At 45.9% G+C, this 20,502-nt stretch overlaps 1 protein-coding gene, 1 long non-coding RNA gene and 4 other non-coding genes across 6 annotated transcripts in view; all 6 read left to right on the plus strand.

The window, feature by feature from the left end:
- Positions 1-218: 218 nt before the first annotated feature.
- Positions 219-2,320, plus strand: LOC136060125 (uncharacterized). Its single transcript, XR_010623330.1, has 3 exons — positions 219-452; positions 1,265-1,392; positions 2,230-2,320. It is a non-coding gene; the product is annotated as an uncharacterized LOC136060125 (long non-coding RNA).
- On the plus strand, positions 226-317 carry LOC136060268 (small nucleolar SNORD12/SNORD106). Its single transcript, XR_010623341.1, has one exon. It is a non-coding gene; the product is annotated as a small nucleolar SNORD12/SNORD106 (small nucleolar RNA).
- On the plus strand, positions 1,103-1,194 carry LOC136060269 (small nucleolar SNORD12/SNORD106). The gene has a single exon (XR_010623342.1). It is a non-coding gene; the product is annotated as a small nucleolar SNORD12/SNORD106 (small nucleolar RNA).
- LOC136060267 (small nucleolar SNORD12/SNORD106) lies at positions 2,064-2,155 on the plus strand. Its single transcript, XR_010623340.1, has one exon. It is a non-coding gene; the product is annotated as a small nucleolar SNORD12/SNORD106 (small nucleolar RNA).
- Positions 2,321-2,639: 319 nt separating the features above from the next.
- On the plus strand, positions 2,640-2,734 carry LOC136060270 (small nucleolar SNORD12/SNORD106). The gene has a single exon (XR_010623343.1). It is a non-coding gene; the product is annotated as a small nucleolar SNORD12/SNORD106 (small nucleolar RNA).
- A 15,802-nt stretch (positions 2,735-18,536) lies between these two features.
- Positions 18,537-20,502, plus strand: part of LOC136060121 (somatomedin-B and thrombospondin type-1 domain-containing protein-like) — a 116,161-nt gene continuing 114,195 nt past the window's right edge. Inside the window, 4 exon segments of the mRNA XM_065754432.1 lie at positions 18,537-18,707; positions 18,709-18,742; positions 18,745-18,848; positions 18,850-19,102. Coding sequence (XP_065610504.1) covers positions 18,600-18,707; positions 18,709-18,742; positions 18,745-18,848; positions 18,850-19,102 — 499 coding nt within the window. The 5' untranslated portion in view covers positions 18,537-18,599.

The raw sequence follows: 20,502 nt of genomic DNA on the forward strand, positions 1-20,502 counted from the left end.
ACGACCTCTTGCTGCGCCGCGGAGAGGTAAGTGTAAGTGCTCTGCTCCTTGGGTCTGGGTGAGTTTGGGTTTTACGCTGTTCCTTTAGAGCAAGGCTAGATCTCGGCTGGATGCGTGCTCTGCCGCCTTCTTTCTGCCCCTGTGCGGGAGTGGCTGGCACGGCCGCCCCTTGTTCTGCCCCGTCCCTTGAGCTCTGTAACGGGAGCTCTGCCCGTCCCGGGCCGCGCTGGTGTAGCTGATGACTGAACTTTTTTCCCCATCAGAGCGACAGTGTTGATTACTTATCACTCTAGCCAGGTCCTGTCTGATGCACCGGCGGGGAAGGGCTGCGGTGCCCCGCACCCTCGTGTGCGCGGTGCTCACTGTCCCTTTGTCTCCTTCCCAGGCCTCCGAAGCACCCCGTGTGTGCCCGATGGACGGCTGCAGCTGCCCGGCCCGCCCCGCCGTGCTGGGTGAGATTCCCAAGTCCTTCCTGTTACTTGCATCCCTCATTATATATATATATATATTTTTTTTTTTCTTGTTGGCGGCGGTTACACGCAGTGTCAGGTCTGGGATGGCAAGAAACAGGCAGATAAGTGGCTTAGCGTTTGTCGCGACAGCGTGACTCGTGCTCGGGGCACGGCTAGGCCGTGGCGACACGTGGGCGCCGCCGCTCGGAGCTGTGGGGCCGGAGCGCCGTGGGCGGAGCCGTGCTTCCCGCACGTGGGGCCGGCTGGCTCGGCACTGCCCCGCTCTGCCGCTTGCTGGTGGGTATGCGGTAGTGCTCGTGGCATGGGGCGTCGTGCCTGGCTGTCGCCTGTGTCCCTGCCCTGCCCTCGTGGGCAGAAATGCCTCTTGGCCGTAGAGGTTGTAGCTGCGGAAGTGTGTGAGCTGTTATCTCTGTCTGACTCCTGTTAGGTTTGCCTTAGCTGTCTCACGCTGAACTGCAGAAGTCTATTTCATCGTTTTTCCTTGGTGCTCTGCATCGTTTCCCCTGTGCCATGAGCCTGTTGAGTAGACAAATCAGTTAACTTTCTGGGGAAGTGTTTGTGTGAATTGATGCAGACCCTGTGGACGTGCCTAGGGAGGTGGGAATGTGGCTGTGTCACTCCTTGGACCTGCTGGTGTAGCTGATGACTGAACTTTTTTCCCCGTCATAGCGACAGTGTTGATTAATCATCACTCTAGCCAGATCTTGTCTGATGCACCAGCAGGGAAGAACTGTTGTGTCCCTCAGTCTTGTGTGGCTTGATGCTAAATGATCCTTTGGTTTTACTCCCAGATCCCTATGGAGGCAGAAGGGCACTGTGCCTGCTGGAGACCTGATGGGATGGCTGTAGCCAGCAGTGATCAGCTGTGTGATGAAGGCAGTTGTCCTGGCTTGCACCACAATGCCCTAACCTTTGGCAGGTAAGAATAGCAATTTGTAGGGTTTCCATTGTTAATCATTGTTTCAAATTGAGAAAAACAAAGTGTCTTTGTGCAGAGGGTCTGTTTCTGAAATGCTTTGTCAAATTGGTATCTTTGGAGACTTCCTCTGTATGATTTGCAATACATTACCTAATGCACAGAGCTGAAAGCACACAGGGTTTACTTCTGCAGAGGCACTGCATCAGGAGCCTTTGTGCCTCGTGTCACTCATGTTCTATCATGTTCAAAATGGCAAGTGTGAACAGTAACCAGCATAGCAAGGGGTTGGTAACTTTGTACCAGTGGGTTTAGCTGGAGCAGACTAGTGGATTTATAGCTGTGTCCCTTTTTTTTTTCTCAATGATAAACTCTGTTCATAGTACTTAGTGAAGTCATTCTCCTTGGAGAAATAGGGGTAATCTGCTCAGAGCAGCTGCTGTAATATGGTATGGGAACCATCCTGACATGGATCCCTTAGGAATAGAGTCTGTTGAGTTTAAGGTTTTCTTGCTAGCTGGCTTGAGGAAGTGTTGAGGGAGGTTAGATCCTATGAGTGTTCAGTGGGGGCTGTATGTGTGCATGGCTTTTCTGCCTCTGCATTAGTTCACTGTTCTCCATGGACCTGTCTTAGGAAGTGAGAGCACTGCATTGCTCTGTAACTCCTTGGACCTGCTGGTGTAGCTGATGACTGAACTTTTTTCCCCGTCAGAGCGACAGTGTTGATTAATCATCACTCTAGCCAGATCTTGTCTGATGCACCAGCTATGTGGGAAGAGCTATGGTGTCCCACAACTTTACAGGGCTCAGTGCTAACTGGTACTTGGATTTCATTCCTAGGCCTCTGTGAAGGCAGAGGGATGTTGGGCCTGCTGGAGACCGGATGAGGTGGCTGTAGCCAGCAGTGGATCGGCTGTGTGATAACTCCAGTTGCCCTTGGCTTTTTCTGCTGTGTATTTCCTCTTTGATAGAGGAGCAAAGGTAAGTTGTTTCCCTGGAGACTTGATTAATTGGTAGACTTGTATGAGCCCTCTAGGCAATACCTTTGTCCTCCTACAGCATGTAGTGATAACAGATGAACAGAAAACATTTTTTACTAGTTTTCCTGAGAATTTACACCTGTTGGAAGTACTCTTGATTACTTCTATTTTTTTTGTGCAGTATGTAGTGCCCTATTGGTTATTTATGGACCTGAAGGCTTCTTAAATGTAATGAATTGCCTCAACATGAAGCTGAGGAGCATCTGTCATTCTGTGGTATATGATGACTTCAAACTTTTTTCCCCGTCAGATCGACAGTGCTGATACAAACTTGTATTTAAGCCAGATTTGTCTGATTCCACAGATGCAAGACTCTTCAGTTTGTCATTTGGTTTTGTATTGAGGCTTCATGCCTATGGGTGAGAGATTTGTGTTATGTGCTGCGTGCTTGGAGGGCAAACAGCACTGGAGGGTGCTGTCTGCATGTATCTTAGTAACACTGATTGCATTACATTATCTGACATGCATAAAAGTATTAAAAGACTAAAAGTGAAAGGATTTTTGCTTTCAGAAGATCTCCAGTATCAGAAATGGCAGAGAGATTTGAGAAGTTTAACTTAAAAGAGCATAAACATAGCTTTTTTTTTCCTTTTTTGCCTCTTTTCGGCAGTGTTAAAATGAAGTGTTTCATATAAAGCAAAGGGGACCTTTGTGGATTTATTTTACTTGTGAATGAGATATTCTCCATGCCCTATAAGTGGATAAATGTCAGCTTGCAGCAAATTTCTGTTTTGCAGAGAAGGATTGCTTTTGGTGGTTTTTCTTCCTTTGTTTCTGTAAGGGATCATCTGTGATATCTTCTCAAAACTTAGCTATTTGTTTAGGGTTTCACTAATGCTTTAAGAAATGTGCTTAACAGAATTTTGCTTCTTTGAGTAAACACTGCTGGCTTCATTCAGTTGCAGCCTGATCTTGCTGTTTGTGTACGTTGTGTTCAGCTGTCATACTGCTAAGGGAGACTGAAGTCTCCTCCATAGCCTGTATCTGGAGAGCACAGATGTGACCTTTCTGCATAGCACGTTAGAATTCTGAAGGAGTGTGAGTGATCTGTCAGATGGCAGAGCTGATCGAATATAATGCTCTGGCACCCTCTGCTCAGTTAGCCCCCCAGACTTTTATCAAATACTATGAAATTCCAAAAAATTTACTTTCAAGAGTATCCAATCTGGAGTGTCTTGGCAGTACAGCAGTTCTTCTGTCTGCAGAACAATCCTTAATATCATAAAGAATTTTGTGAGATTTGAAAGCTGTGTTTTTGCTGTTTGATAAGAACTGACACAATGTTGGGTGTGTTTTTTGACAGGCTGAGTGAGATCTCTCAGAAGTCCTCAGGATTTGCTGTTCGAAGCACTGAGTGGAACCTGCCTTTTTTAGCAAAAGTGTTTCTTTCCATGCTGCTGGCTGTGATCCCTTGTCCATGCTACAGCATCCATATCACTGCAACAACTCTTGAGTCTTTTCTCTTGGTATCTTGCCAACTCACAGATGGGAGGGTGTTTTTTTTCCTTTATGTGATACATTTAATCACAATGGAGTCTGGAATTTGCAGCATGTTTTACATAATTGGATGATTTTTGTCTGCAAGGACTGCATTTACCACCTGAGAACTGATGTTACTTGACATTAAAAGTATAAAAGCCTTAAAAAGCTGTTGTCATACATTGGATGATGGCCTTGTGTACAAGATTGCTTTTTTTAATAAAATCTTGAGTACTGAAAGAATTCACCTGTTTAATGAAATTGTCTTCCATATCTTTAACAGCCAAATTCTGTTTTTAATTATTGTTGATGTTGGGAATTGGGTGATAGTGCATCTCTGTGGTGACTGTTTCATGGAACTGCTTTCTGCCTCAATTAAGAAGTAAAGGGTCATGGTCTCATGGCAGGATAGCTACTCCTCACACCCTGAAGAAAGGTGCTTAACTGAGATGGGTAGCTTCTGACATTCCCTAGGAAACTATAGTGCACTGGAAGCTGTAGCTGGCTTGGTAAAAGATGTAGGATACCATGTTCCAGGTAAGTAGGTCACAGTTGCTTTGCAAAATCTTCCATCTATGAGTCCTTCAGAGTTCGCAGCCTAGGAAGGAAGAGAAGCTGATGTCAGCTTCTGTAAGGATTTGGATATCTCCCTCATGCAGTGTGATCACGGTTAGCAAAAATGACTGTTGTTGGCTAGAGAGACTAGTGGCAGATGTTGATTCAGCTCCTGCAGCCTTCCCCTGGCTGCTTTTTGGCAGTCTTCCCAATCTGTGGAGCAGGAGAATTAAATATGAATTACATGTGCTGAAGTAGGAAAACACTGAACAAGATGGTTTCCCTAAAACTAGAGAAGTAGTTGGAGCTGTGGAGTATGTTGCTTCTTGTACCTCCAGACGTAGCTCTGTAAAATATAGGTGTCTGGCCTCAATGGGGAACATTTTATCAATGGGCTTGTGCTATGCAATGTCCACTTGAGGTTGAATAGTGGTAAGTCTGCCTCCTGCATGAAGGTATTCTCCATCTGTTGTGACCATTAGCCTGGCAATCGAATGGTGTCTGCATGGTGCACAAACAGGCCTTGGCAGATGGCTCATGCAGATCCTGGTCTGCTAGCATCTCTATACCCCACTGGCAATGCAAATGAAGTAAAACAGTCTCTTGAATTCAAGCTGTTGTAGAAAGCTGGGACTTGAATAAACTGGGTGTCTCAAACAGCAGAAGTTGACATTGAAACCCCAGGCCTAATGACGGAAGTAGTTGCCTATGTGCTCTGTTGAGAAGCAGCACAGTAGTTAGTAGGTTCATTAGGAATGCATTTTAAAACCCATCCTGCAGCCTCATTAGTTTCCTGAGGAGCAGGGTCACCTGTGTGTTACTAGTCCTGGGCTAGTTATCATGAGTTACACATGCAAGTATCAAGTAAGTGGCTGCTGCCTGAAGCAGCTAAATGCTTATCCCCTACAGTGAGCTGACTAGCCCAGCACCTGGAGGACAGAAGTGAGTGGATAACAGGCTAATGAAATATTTAAAGAATTATTTCCTGCTGCATTTTAAGTTTTTTAAATGCTATTTTTACCTCTTGATAGCAACAGCTTAATTAATATTAAATAGCTTGGTAATTATTTACCTAGAATTTCTGTAGGGTGATTCCATTTCTTAAAACCATAAATAGCAGTTTCAGTCATTGTAGGAGGGGATTTGATACCTGAACTGACTGGCCTTGAGCATGCATGTCTAATAGACTACAGTGTTGATGGAAAATAAGCTGTTAATCAACATGTAAAAAGGAGTCTTCTGTTAAACTGGGTAGAGAGATTCTTCTCAATTACTCCAGTGTAATCTCTTGAAGTAACGTATTGATGTGGGATCAGAGCTGCTAATAAGACTTAATCTACTGAGAGTATCTACCAGCAAGCTTTCCGTGGATTGTGGAGTAGAGACTGCTAGTTATCCAATAGGACAGGTATACCTGAAATGTCCCCTGTATATTTTAATCTTGTCAGGAGAAGAGGTCAGGATTGAAGCTTTGGTACTACTCTCATGTGCAGGGATAGATGATGGAACTGAAGATGGCTGATCTGCTGCGAGCAGTTGGGGAGCATTTCAGGCTGGAGAGATGGAGGAACTGAACTGTATGCAGTGCGCTGGGCTCAGAGATCTGACCTGACAGCTACAAGGGGTGCTGTGTGTGTACCTTTCCCAAGCTTAGTTAAGGTCCAAGCAGACAAGTCTTCCTCATCAACTCTTCATTTGTGTGTTTATAGTCTGGATGCTTTCACTTTGCCACTATAGCAGTTTGCTGTAGTAACAGTGGACTAGTGTTTGAGATTTGTCTGTGTGAACAATTAGTTTGACAGTGGGGAGAAACTGAAAGTCACATGCAAGTGAATCTGAACTTGTCAAAGGCTTTTATATTTAGAATGGTGAAGGTGGACTTCTATACTGGCAGGCTTTTGTTTCAGAGCTTTTTTTCTGGAGTTTCTGATGGGCCTGCAAACAGCAGGGCACCTTAGGTACAGTTTCATTCTACATCTGCTGTCATAATCTTTCTGGAACTGATTTGGTTCTAGAGGGACTTCCCTGGTGCTCCTTCCAGACCTGTGTTCCAAATCCCCATGCACCTTTGAGGGAGAGTCCTATGAGGACAGGCTGCGTGTGGTCACGGGCAGCTCTGGGCTCTCTCAGGTGTATTCTGAGCTCAGGTAGTTTTCTAATATATAATTAATTGTAAGCTACTCAAAAACTTGAGCTACAGTGGATTTCATAGTACTACAGCTTACAGCTGTGCAGTAAAGTAAGCTTCCCTAGTAATAGAGAAGCCAAGAAAAGAACTCCACTGGCTCTATCGATGCAGGTAAGATCACCCCATTTGAAAATTTCTCCATATTTCCCTTTGTAAAAAGATGGGAGATTTACACTGAATTTAAAGCAATTTTCACCTTGCATTTGTTGCCCCATTGTTGCCTGGTCACTCTGGTAGCTGGGTGTTTTGAATGAAGTAATGACGGCAAAGAGGAATGTTTTGGACAAAGGCTGACTTAGAGCCTGTTCTGATTGTAATTCTTCACAGATAGCTCCCTGCCATCTCAGAGACAAGCAGAGGAAAATCAGTGTGTCCAGAGCTCTTATTCTGCTGCTGTGAAGAAGTTGAACAGGGCTGTGAGGACAAAGGCAGGGTTTGTCAGCTCCATCAGTTGTAACAGAAACAGTGTTGTATTGTATATACTTGGGTAACTTTCTAAAATTGAAATCTGTGGTCACTAGGCTGATATGTTCAAGCAAATGTTTACTTTTCTGAAGCAGCACTGTTTCTTGGTGCTGTGAGCATTTGAGAGGAAAATAGCACAGACTATTTCTCTGGATGTTGCTTTTAATAGACGTGTTTTCGTACACAGTGAGTGGTTTAACATTCATATTCTTTACGACTCAGGAATGTTTTTTTGACTGCATATTAATATTTTCTAACTTTTTTAGACACGTCTGTTAAGTGGCTGCATTAGCTCATGGGATAGCACAGTCTGCTTACTCATTGCTGCTTCTACTGTTGTGTTGTCTCTGCCTTAATCTCTGCTCCTCGATAGATAAAATTACTAAATTATCAGCTGTGGTAACAGGCTAGATGTTATTTTGGACAGCAGTGAAGTAAAAGTTGGTTTTGTGATCTAGGAAGGTCCAGATTTTGGGACGCTCAAGCTCTCCTACAGACAGGGGTAAAAATATGCTTTGAAGCAGGTTTCTTTCTTGAACAGCATGCTTTTAGAGGAACCTTTTGTGTTCCTCTTCCACCCTTTTTGCCAGTTCCCTTGCAGTGGTGGGGTGAAGTTTGCCATCTCAGTGAAACCCAGGTTTGTTTTTGCACTGTGGGATCTGCTGGCACAACATTGCCAATCCCTTGTGCATGAATGGGCCCAATACGATGATAATGGATAAGGTACTTTGTGCTAGACATGGTGTAAATTAGAAGCAGTTCCATTACGTTCTCTAGGATTGTTCCTGAGTTCATGGAAATGAGTTCAGGATTGGTTTTGTGTTACCTGAGATCTGCTTGATTTCTTTGGTGATATATTTAGAAAGCATTCACTGGAGAGTCTGCACTTTGCTGGTGCCTGTCACTGTTTGTTTTTACATGCTGTGGCAGGGTCACCTTGAAGTCTTCCCTTCAGTGCTGAGAATAAGCTTGACTTCTGTAGCCTTTCCTTAAACCAGATATTAAAGCCAAGGGTTGTCCTCATTTCTCTACTTCATACAGATTTCTTTGAGTTCCTGCATCCTTCCTCAGCAAGAATGTCCTGAGTAAGAGAACAGCAGATGTGATCTCAGCATTGACTACACAAAGAAGCAAGGCATGTTGATCTCCAGGTGGAAAGCATCCCTCCAGCAGGCTCATCTGGTGGTAGGTGTGCAGAAGCAGTCCCACATGGTGCTGCTTGCCCAGATGAATTCCCTGCATCCTTTCCTGGAAGTTGCTCTCCAGAGGTGATGCAGTATGTCAGCACGCAGGGGTTGGCCTGGGGTAGGTCATTCTGCTGAGCATGTGTTTTTATTTCCCACTGTGGGTGGCCTCAAATATGTTCAACAGCTTACTGCTTCTGGTTCAGAGCTGCTCTGTGATAGAAAGGGTGAGGCTTTTGATCCTCCTACAGATACTGGAATGCTTGTGCATCAGTCCAGGATAGAGCCTGTCCCTTTGGCAGCAGCTAACCTTCTGGATACCATTTCTCAGAAGAAACACTGAAGTCTACCTCTGTCATTGTTTGATAGCTGTATGTGCACTTCTATTGTGCTGCACATCTGTAACATTGCCTTACCCTGCCTATTTTCCCCATCTAGCTGTGGAATTATTGGTATGAGGATGATGGAAGATGGCTGCTCTTGGTCACAAACCCTCGGCAGGCTCACGGGAGTGTTGCTCTAACTGTTCCACTGACTTAGTCTTCATTCACATTCATAAAAATTTTGTCTACCAAGAAGAGAAAAAATATTCTGAGAGAAGATCTGTCTTGAGAGCAAATCCATTTTCTTATAGATGTGGGTCAGGTCCTTGACAACAACAGTTCAGAGAAGACTTTGAGTGTATTCACTGACAGTGTTTTACAGCAGGATTTTTGTAGGTGCAGTTTTCTTGGAAATCTGCAGAGGAGGACTGGAAGTGTCTGAGAAGTTCTGTTAGTCAGCAGTTTATGTTGCTGTGGAAACACCTTAATGGAGCTTGGGAAAGCTGCCTGGAGAAAATGGCTGTGCTAACAGCAGCTTGCATCTTTTGTTGGTTTGTAGCTTACCTAAACCTATGCAATGAGCACATGATCCACAGCAGTTGGTGTTGTAACATGAGGGTGACACATCTCATGCTGCTGGCCATGATTTCCCTCTGCAGACCCTGTCACTCATCTGAACTATGACACATACTCCCTGGCAGTCTTTCCTCTAATTTGGAGTGGTATGCAAGGTACCAAAGTGATACCAAAATCCTTCAATGTTGCGTTGCTAGAGGTAAAAGAGAGTAGTAATATCTATGGGGACGAGGGGAAAACTGATGAACTCTGGTGTCTCATTATGTGTTACAATGACCTGGTGGATGTCTTCGTATACAAATACATCTGTTCTTTTTTCCCTCTGGATGGATAGACCAGGTAGACCTGCCTTTACATGGCCTTTTGACAAGTAGAGGGTGCGCTGACGAGTCATCTTGTTAGTTTCATATAGCAGGTACAAATCTGCCCCTTACTCTTTTTTTCCTGGCTTACTTCTTTTTTTTCATCTGGAGAAAGGTTCTTGTAAGAATAAAGCAGAGCAGAGAGGAAGCGTAGATGGATTTTCTCAGTGAAAGAATGCAGGCTGAGTCAGGGCTGTGACTGCCAGGCTTGCACTACAAATGCTGGGTGCATGGTCGCTGTGCTACGTGAAGTGGACATGATAGTCACAAAAGATGTGTTGCATGAGAGGTGATACAGCCTTTTCTTTCCAAGTGGGTGCCTCTTACTGTGGTGCAGGCTGCCTTCTGCCTGTCTGAGTTGTGACAGGTAATCTGACAGAGGCACATCCAGAGAAAGAGCCTAATGATTTTCTCTCACTGTGAAAAAGAAAGCTCGTTGATACCTGGGTGTTGTCAGATGTTCCCACTGTCTGATGGAGTCTGTCTATCCATCACAGCACTGTTCCTCCATCTGTGGCTCAGGAGCTACCAGAAGGGCTATGTAAAGCCACATGGGAGGCCTGCAGAGTTAGTGGAAGACAGGAGCTTTCAGGCCTTCAGGAATGCATCACTGGCTTCAGCCACAGGTGATGGGCTTGTCAGTGAGCTATGGTTAGAACTCCCACAGTGCTTAATCAGGTTTTTCATAAAAGAAGGCAGTAAGAATGCAAAAGAATCTGAAAGAATGCACTTTCAGGTATGAAAATATCAGAAAAGCTTCTGTTTTCATGCAATTATTCTTACTACTGAATTCCAATGAACATGTATACTTGATTGATTAATGCCTTCCTATGCCAATGACAGCTGCTGCTCTCATTGTAGAAAATAAATGTGACCATTTCTGCCATTTAAATTGTATCAATTAAATAAAACCATTAAATAGGTGAGCTAATATGAAAGGTTGCATTTATCTTCATCCCTGCTGTTACTGTATGCTCTTTCCCAGTTGCACTCAAATGCCAGTCTCAAAAAGGACCCATTCTTCTGAGAGTTGACTTTTGGGAGCTTCGGTCAGTGCTTTGTTTTCTGGCTCTCCTTCACAACATATTTATTTCCTTCTTATTAACATGTTACAGAGTGTTTAGCCATCATCTGCAGAGACTGAATTTGTGCAGGTAAGCGTCCTTGAATCTCCTGTGGAAATGCATTTCTTGTAGGTAAGACCTCTGGCTTTGTCACCTAAGTGCAAATGAGCATCTGCTGCTTTGTAGATTAACTGGAACTTTATTAATGTACAAGGGTCAACTTACTGTTTTGCTTTTTTTTTGTCTGCTAAAACAAGGGGAAACATGTAGGTTTCAAGAGGCAGAATGGCTCCAAGACTGATGAAGGATCTAGAATTTAGGATTCATTTGTTCTAGGTCTGATTCTACAAATACTTCTTCAAGGCAGAAGATGCAGTGAAGACACAGAACTGCCTGCACAAATAAGGCCCATTTGGCAGATGTTTACAGCACTGAAATGATAATTTCCATGCCACCTGATTGCACCACGTGCATCTGACTCATCGCATGCTTGAGAAGCCCTCAGATTACCTTTGGCAGGTAGAAAGGTGTGGGGCAGACCAGGCGTCTTCCCTTGGTGGCTTCCTCCAGGAATGCTGTGTGGCAGACGTTAAGCCGAGTGCTGTTCTCTGGCCTCTTTGGCTTCTTGATAAAGGCAGTCTGTGACACAGGCAGCACCTGGAGTGCAGAGCCAGACTGAGTTCAGATAAGTTTAATCCTGACAGTATCATCAGAAATCGTGTTGGGTTTTTTTCCATTAGCATAGTCAAGCTTTTAGCTGACATTTGATAGCTAATGTCAACCCTCTTGTGAAGTGGGCATTTAAATTTATGACACAAAAGTGCTAGATCAATTGTGAAAGACAAGGTTTTGGATGTACAATCAACTGAAAATTTAAGACTAGCCTGAGTAAATACATTAGCTTTCTTCTGCAGCTTTTATACCGCATTACCAAGCCTGGTTAATGATCAGAACAGTTATGTCTGTGTGCAGTGTAATATTTTGAACATATTTAAGCATGCTTTGAATGTAGAAAGACACAGTGTTCTGTTTAGGCAGCACCTGTATCACTTTAGAATTTGCTTTCTGTTTACTTTGCTTGACTTCTTAACATCTGGGGAGAGATTTAGGAGTATGAAATTCATGGCTGGCTTTGATAACTGTGCTGAGGAGCTCTGGGTGACTTCCCAGCTGATCTTGTATTACACAGAGTTCCATGAGATGAGTGGTGCCGTGTCACACCAGAGCCTGATGCTGCACCTTGCACACCACTCACTTGTACTTGCTGCTTTTAAGTCAGCTCAACTGATTTGACAATTCAGTAAATTAATAAACATGAGTGTGGGTTGGCTTTGGTGGGTGCTTTTTTGTTTGTTTTAAGCTGTGGATGGATTTTTTTAGCCTGAGACATAGAAGGGTATTGCTATGAGTATCAGGTATATCTGCTGCTGTATGGAAGGACAATATCTGCTTTTTGTCTCCATAAGAAATCTCTGTATAAAAACCAACAACAACAACAACAACAAAAAAAAAAACCCACACACAATGTATGTCTTAGATTTACCTGTTACAGAACAGGAAGATGTCAGCTTTTCATCTTAATCTAATGGATAACCACTTACAAAAAGTTAAGAGACCTGTATTCTGACCTATGTCAAGTTGCAGTTGCTTCCCTGCAACTGAAGAAGCAGAAATGGTGGCCTGGAATCTCAGGCTGTTTTCTTAAGACTGCCTTAGCTAAGCAAGATGAGATGATGCAGTGTTGACTGGGAAGACTGGTGATGGGGCATGACTGGAACTGCTGTTTCTGGAAGGGTGGTAGCAGTGTATTGTTTCATCTCTAGAGTGAAAAGTGTCTCTTGTGCCCTTAGAGATTTTCCCCAGCTCTGCAGAAGAAGTGTGGTGTGCTTCATTCACAGGGCTCTGTCTCATCGCTTGGACTCTCAGAAATTGTTCCTTCATTTTCTCTAATGAAAAGAGAAAGAAGAACACGAAGTACTGGATTCAGAGAAGTTGGCAGGTTTCCTTTTCTTTGGGGAAGCAAAAGACCCAGAGAGAAAACCACTAAAAGCTTTTTATTAAAGTATTTATCTTTCCTATTTTCTGAATAAGACTCTTGGCCACTTTGAACCTTCCATAACGCTCATTAAAGATAATAGCTTTTTAATGACAACGAGTTTGTTTCCTTTATGCCCTGGGGTGAGTCACAGCCCTGATCTCCATGGAGGGACTGCACATGACAGGGGTTGTGAAATAGCTCTGGGAAGAGAGGAGGGGAAGGTTATCACCCCTTCTGTGTGTGCCACACATCTGAATGAGATGTTGGTGCTTCTTTTTTTCCGATTTCCCCCTGGTCCTACCATGCAGAACTGTGTGTGAGAGAAGGCAGAATAAGCAGATCACACTTCCCATGTGTTGAGCTGAGAGACTGACTTTGCTGTGTTGAGATGAAGCCTTTATCAAGGGCAAACATGCTTGGGGTTTAAATCCAAGAAAGTGTTTGTTGTTGTGATAGAGGCACAGCCATAACTGCTGTGCTGTGGTGGGGATTCTCTTGGCAGTACCTTGAGGACACAGCATGTTGTGTACAAGAAGAGAATATGCTTCAGACCTAAAGGGTTCACGTGGTAGAGCTCTGGGAAGCACTGCTTTTGTCCAGAGAGTCGTTGTGGTTCTCCTCTTTGCAGCCAGGTGTGTATGGGTTATACAAGGGTGGCAGAGACATGGCTGGAGGGCTGTGCAGTGGCTGCTGGGCACACAGAGAAGTCCAGGTCTAACAGTAGGGGATTTTTTTTCTGTCTGAGTTGCTTTTAGATCTCCATATCTACATCCCACTTCATGCATGCTGACCAAAATCCCCTGCAGTCTCAAAATGAGTTCCCATCCCTTTATCAGAATATAGGACTGCTTGTGGGTGGGCTTTGCTTGCAGTGTTGTTTAGGACTATTTGGTTTTATGTTTTTCACTCCTACAGCAAAAGCTATCATCTCAGCTCATACAGGGCTCTGGTCTGATTTCTTCAGACAGCAAATCTGTCAGGAATATCTCTGAATCTTGCTCGGTATCAACTTCAAACCCATGTCTCCGTGTGCCATTCGTAGGTCGTCTCACTTCTATTCTGAAAACTCGGAGGATGCTGCAAAGGAGAGAATCAAGTGCAGTCAGAATCTCTTCCAAGTAAAGTGGCATTAGGATCCCTGCAGATGTGTTCTCTGCATACTGGTCTCAATAAAAGAAAATTCCACAAATCTTTTCTTAAATAAGCCCTCAATGCTTAGTCCTCCTCCCTTCCCTGACCCATCGACACTTTTTTAATTACAGCTTTCAGTACAGAGTGCCTGGGATAAGCAGGCAGACAGGCATCTGAAGAAAGCAGGAGCAGGTGTGAAAGTAAATCACCCAGCTCCTCTAGTTTTTACAATTATTTTGAGTTTACAGAAAGAAAGACCCAAAAAACAACAACTCTTAGTTCCTGCATTTGGATATTTTCACTTTTTTTTTTTTCTAGGATTAAGCCCTTGTCATCTGTCTGTGAGAATTTTTCATCTTGGCCTTAACAGCACGAATTTGTATTGTGATTGGAACAATAGCACTGCCTCAGCTCAGCCCACTGCCCTGGCAGCCCCTTTGGGCAGGGTAGGCCTTCCGCTGGCAAAAGAGATGATTAAGGGAGAGTTCAGTGGAGATCTATAAAATCCGGAGTTGCTTTGAGAAAGTAAATGAGAATTGATTGTTCGCTGTCTACTACAGGAACTAGAAATTCCAATTAAATTAACTGATGGTAGCTTCAAAACGATGCTGTGCTCTGCGAGAGCGCTGTGGGTGTGAGGTTGGGGGTGCTAAAAGCTTACGTGAGTTTGAAGTGGGATGGAAGAAAATTTGTATATGACTGAGGCATAGGCACCGCCTATTAGGGAATTCTGGAGGTGAACTTACCAGAAGGAGTGAGAGCACTGTGGGAAATACCACTATACAGCTCATACTCCCTCCTGGGCAATTGCTATTGCCTGCTGTTAAACGCAGATACCAGGAGAGAGAGGTATTTTTTGTAGATTTCTTAGCAGCTAAACAAATACACAGTGTTTTTTTCACAGCAGTCTGACCTCAATTCCCTTTCTTCCTTCTGCTCTGGGACAGAGCAAGAGGATACTAACCAGCTGTCAGAAGATGTCCTTGAGCTGCGTTGGGAAGAGCTGTGCCCTGAACTCCTTATGAGAGCTGGGGTAGGCAGGACCAGGAGAGCAGCATCCTCATGCCTGGCGTGGGATGGAGGGTTGAGAAGCTTCAGAGATTCCCTGCTGCCAGGACACATGGAAGGGAGTTAACAATTGAACAAAACAAACAAACAAAAAGTATTTTTTTTCTCAGGCAAGTGGCTTCAGTGGAATACTCAGGTAGGGTAAATCATTAAAGGCAGACAGATGTTTCTTGCTTGTGTTCCCTGCTTTTCCTGTGCTGAGGCTTTTTTTTTTTTTTTTCTATTTGCCACACAGAGAGAAGGATCTGGGATGAGAAAACATTCAGCGAACTGCAGAATCAGATAAATGCCCTGAACACAAAAACACAGCGGTGGCTTTGGCCTTGGCATGTGGCCAGCTTGCCCCTATTCTGCTTGGGCAGCGAAGCACAGCACAAAGGACAGCTTGAAAGGGAGGGTTCATTAGGAATAGCATGGGGCAGTTCGGTCACTTCGGTTTCATTTTGGTCCTCCTCTCTACAGCCGCGCTTCGGTTCAGGCGGAGATCAAGTGCTGCTGCTCAGCCACAGCAGCAGCCTGAAAGGAGTGAGAAAAAACTCAGCGTTTGCATCTGAATATAAATACTGCTGAAAACGAAACAGCCTGTTTCAAAGGCTGCTGCAGCATAATTTTATTGGGAGAGGGGGAGAATCCCCAGAAACAAGGTTGGAGGATAGAAAAAAGATATTAATGTAGCTGCAGGTTAGAAGGTTGGCTTACAAAGGTGTGACAAGAGCTGGCCTCCAGCTTTGCTGTGTTCAGGTGCTACCTATACTTAGAGCTGTAGGGGTTCTGATCATTGTCTATCCCCAAGGGCTTCATCCTCTTGCTGGATTTCCTGGTTCTGGAGTTTCACTGCTTCTATTGGGTTTGTTAGTGGTAGGACACTGGGTTATTTGTCTCAGCTTTTCTTTGAAAACATTAAAATTTTGGACAGTTTATCTGGTGCCCGGATGGTATTGACAAGCTGAGAACAAACTGCTGTGTGCAGCTGGAATTCTTCCTGTGCTCCCCTCCATCTAGCAGGGCATAACCTGTTCATGAGCACATTGCTAAAACTCTGACCAGCAAAGCCTGGAAATGTGTGCCTTTGCATGCTGCTCTCTCTGGCTATGAGTTAAGATACAGCCATCAACAGCACAGGCTCTTCTGCTGGAGTTGATTTTTGAGTTGGTACCTGCTCACAGCAGCAAAAGTGTAGGTGGGAACACTGAGCTTCGCTTCGTTTTGGACAAGTATTGTTGTCATTTCTGTTTGTGTCATATTCTGGAAGGCTCATATGAACTGATGGTACTTCTTGCTGAAACAGAAAAAAAAACAAGCAGAGCATCTCTTGTGAGCACTTCTGAGGAGGGTTTGCATGAGCTGGCAGCCAGCTCTCATGTGGCCCTCACGTAGTGTAGAAATCAGCTTCAAGAAATTAGATCACTCAGTTGGCTACTTTCTTTTTATGCTTTTACAGACCTGGCTGCCACAATGGAGATGAAAATCTGATGCTCTAAACAAGAACTAGTTTTTTCTGTCCTGCGCACTGATACCTCTGTGTTTCCTCACTGCTGCAATGCACATGAACCCAGGTCCTGAATGAGGGATGTAATGTGCAAGAGGCTGTACAGACAGAGCAAAGGAAATACTATTCTCCTAATGGATTTGCACTGTACACATAAATCACCACTGTGACATGTAGATAGATAGAGATGGATATATAGGAAATAAGGTAACACCTATTTAAAAACACACTACGTGGGCTTTTTTTATTATTATTATTTTCTTTTAAGGTGGGGGAAATTAGGGCAAAACAAAGTTTAAGGAGGTACTAGTATTGGACAGTATTCCCTGCTTCACAGATGGGTGGATCAGCTGATGGTAGAAACAGTAATGAACAGTGATGAGCTACTCCAGGCACTACCCAGAGTGGAAGGGTGAATAAGCTCCCTTTTGTCACTTGGGAGGGTCGTTCCATCTGCTGACATCCTCTGTCCATCCGCATTAATGAAGGGCACAGAAGGGCCTCTGGGAACTGGGTCAGGGGCAGCTCTGGCACAGTGCAACCTAATTAAGGTAGGGGAAATGAGTGGGAGGGAAGGAACCCTGCAAGGCCAGCCAGGAAGGCAGCTGTGTTTGCACAAGCAGATAAAGCTGCTTTTCCACCTGCCCTGGTGAGCTGCCTCTTGATGTTCCCTGTAGGTTGGAAGATGCAATTCGTGCTGCCAACAACAGCCCTGCAAGCTGCTCTGCTACTGAATGCTTGCTTGGCCCTAATTTTTCTCATAGGGCCAACAGTCCTGCTTTTAGACTCTGCAGTTCTTTAACAACAATTTTCTTGCCTGGCTGGAGAGGTCCAGCATGGCTTGGGCCATATTCCCCCCAGCTTCTTCAACATTATTATTTTTAGCACATTAAAGGGGGACTAAATAAGTCCCCCAGTGTGCTATGTCAAACCAGAACAAGAACTTTTGTTTTCAGACCAGCAATGTGAGATGGGCAACAAAGCTTGCTCCCAGGAGCTTTAGGTGGATTGAAGTAAACTCCAGTGAGATGTCTGGACCCAGATCCAATCTTCCCAATAGCACAGGGTCAGTCAAAACTACAGTGTTTATGTGGATACACTGTTTGCTAAAACTAATTTCTATTCAGTCAGCTTTCTGTATCTCAGAATAATGTGGTTGTATTCCTCCTACCACAATACTGCTGGCAGGGGACCTGGAGCATTGGCAGCATAAGTGCTGGAAACATCAACACCTGGGAAATATTCTCCATCACTGCCCCTCAGTTAACTGTGCAAGAGCTGCACAGTCCTCTGGTTTGTGTGGACTAATTAGTTGAGTAATGCAATCTCCTTTCGAATGTTGACCTTCCTGTTCTAGATCAAGAATGAGCCATACATCGATTGAATGACTTACCCACAGGCAGCAAGTGACTCATGGGCAGAGGCAGGAATTAACACACCTGGCATCTCTGCGTTCCTGTTTCCCTCTTGTTTCAGTGCTCTGCCCTTTCCTCTCCTGCATTTTTGTCTCTTGCCCACCGTGGGATTTGTTATGTGTGATTTCCAAGGAGGCAACATCGGACCACTGCCAAGAAGACAAGCCATCTTTTCTTTCACTCAAGTGTATCTGCAGACATATAAAGAAGCTAACGTTCTCTTTATTGCTTATCTTTTTGGAATATTTTACCACGTTATGCCTGATTTGGTCTACTGCTCCTGTACCTCCAGCACTGCCCATGGACTGCCCTGTAGTCCTTTTGTTCTAGAAGTGTCTTTGCTGCAGTCTCCTACAGTCGGAATGCTCTGCCCATACCCACCATCGGTACAAGGGCATAATCAGTCACGGAAAGTCAGTGGGTGGGTTTTGTAAATCCCAGCTCTATTCAGCGAGGTAAAACAGCTGTTGTGATCAATATTTTACAGCAAGTCTGTTTGAGAAGAAGTTACAGTAAAGCCTTTAGCATCCCACTGAATAGCTGAGCAATTCACAGGAGTGGCTCTAATCGCTTTAAGCTCTTTGCATTTGAAAGTGAGCAGAAAATTCAGAGTAATTCTGCAGAGGGGTGTTGCTTAGAGCCACTGAGCTGAGAGGAGCAGAGCTTCAGGTTCTTAACGGCTTCTCAGGTGCGCTGGAGCCCAATCTAGGGAAAAGCGTTCTCGTGTCATTTGGTTTGCCTGGTATCCTTCACGATGATTTTCTGCAGCGCAGAAATCGTACCCCGTAGTTTTAAAACTTTGCACAACCAGAACTCTGCGTGTGCACCGTGAGATGCCACGAAAGCAGAGAAACATTCTGGTGCCGCCAGGAAAAGAAAGGCAGAGAGGAACTGCTCCGAGCCCCGCCGCAGCCCCCAGCCCTCCGCCCGGCTCGGCCCTGCCCTTCCCGGCCCGGGGCAGCGCTCAGACGGGCGGGCCCCGTCCGTCGCCTTTCGCTTTGGGAGGCGGGCCGGCTCCTTCCCTCCCAGCGGTGAAAGCCACGGGACGCGGAGCTCCGTGTGCTGGGGTAAAGTCTTCCCGACCCAACCGCACCGCGTCGCCCCGCCATGCCGCCGCCACCACTCCTCCTCTTCCTCCTCCTCCTCCTCCTCCTCCCGGCCCTGCGCCTTGCCGCCGCCGCCGGCTGTGCCACCCTGGGGCTGTGCTGCCCGGGCCGCTCCCCGTCCTGCCGCAGCACCGGCTGGCGGCCCGACGGCTCCCACGGGCCCTGCTACTGCGACCAGGCGTGCGAGCACACCCTCGACTGCTGCCACGATTACTCCCAGGCCTGCCCAGGTGAGCAGAAAGACGACCGCGGGCGGGCTGGAGCCGGCTGCATCCCCGTGACGGCGCCGAGGGCTGCACAGTGCGCTCTGCTGACGGCTCGGCTGCGGTGCCCGCGGGGCTGTGCGCTGGGGAGGTGTTATTTTAGCGAGCGGAGCCGTCCCATATTCCCTTCCCATAGCCAGCATCCTCACGGAGCCCTATCCACTCACATAATGCTTTTTTTTTTTTTGCCGTTGTTGTTGTACTTTAACTTGATCAGCTGTGCCGTTGCACGGTTTGCTTTAGGCAGCTGTTCCTATGGTTCAGTTACCTTTTTCTCGAGAAAACAGCTAATTCAGCCCGAAGACTGTGCTCCGAGCGCGGCAGGGAGCGGCGGTGCGCGTGGGATGGTCCCGCACACGCGTGACCCCGGCGCTGCGGTGCCGGCCGTGCCCACTGCTACCGCTTTGACAGCGCGGCCGGGTCCCGCAGGAGCCGCTCACAGAAGGGCGGTGCGAGCACCGCACCCACGGGGAAGCGGCGATGGGCGCTCCGTCCCGGGCCGAGTTCGGCGCTACCGCTCTGCGCGGGGTCCTGAGCGCTCCTTGCAGCCTGCCCTTCCTTCGGGGAGCTGTTTTATCAGACTGGTTTTGCAGAGAGATGTTATGGCGTCTACGTTAATATCCGAAGCCGAATGGGACTGAAAAGAGCGGGAGATTTCAAGTACAGAGTGATTAGGGGTTATCTGTTTGCAGCGGGGGAGCGCATGGAGGTGTCAGGGTATCAGCAGCAGTTAGCATCTTACTCCCAGGAAATCAGGGAGCATCGGGCTTTGGGATGGCTTTGTAAATCAGACTGCAGCTGGCTGTTCCTGCAAGGTGCCGAGTGTGTTGGCTTGCCATTGGTTTTGGTGAGCTCTCCTGCACCTTGGGATTGAGTGGTTGGTTTGTAGCTGGGCTGGATTTATAACCAAGGAATTCCTTGAGCCTGAGCTCAGTGTCATGGGTCAGATTTTTCCATTTGCTTCTTGAGTACTTGCAGGGACTTAGTGAAAGGCAGCTTGCAGGCACAATCATTCTCCTATAAGGAAGGAGATGCTGTTCTTCAACCGAGTGCTGTGTGCGAGAGATCGAAGCGGCGATGTTGCAGAGCTGCCAGTTCCATGCTCTGGTCCTGCTGAAGTCAGATGTCCTTAGTAGTGGTGTGATGCATTGTCACACAGTGACTTGGAGCAGTCATGAGGTGCAGAAATGCAAGGAGTGGAGCTGTAGCTGACAGGGAATACACAGGAGACGTGAGACGACTTTCCAGAAGAAGCCCATTTGCCTTGAGAAGCCCAAAGGACATCTTGGGTGGCTCAGGAAGTCCTATGGCGACGTGGCACAGCACAGCTTCCCACCCACTGTGTCCAGTGGTGCATGCTGACAGCT

This window comes from Cyrtonyx montezumae, unplaced genomic scaffold (assembly GCF_038088225.1).
Source record: "Cyrtonyx montezumae isolate F1298 unplaced genomic scaffold, pur_monq_1.0 scaffold_9, whole genome shotgun sequence".
Classification (NCBI taxonomy): domain Eukaryota; kingdom Metazoa; phylum Chordata; class Aves; order Galliformes; family Odontophoridae; genus Cyrtonyx; species Cyrtonyx montezumae.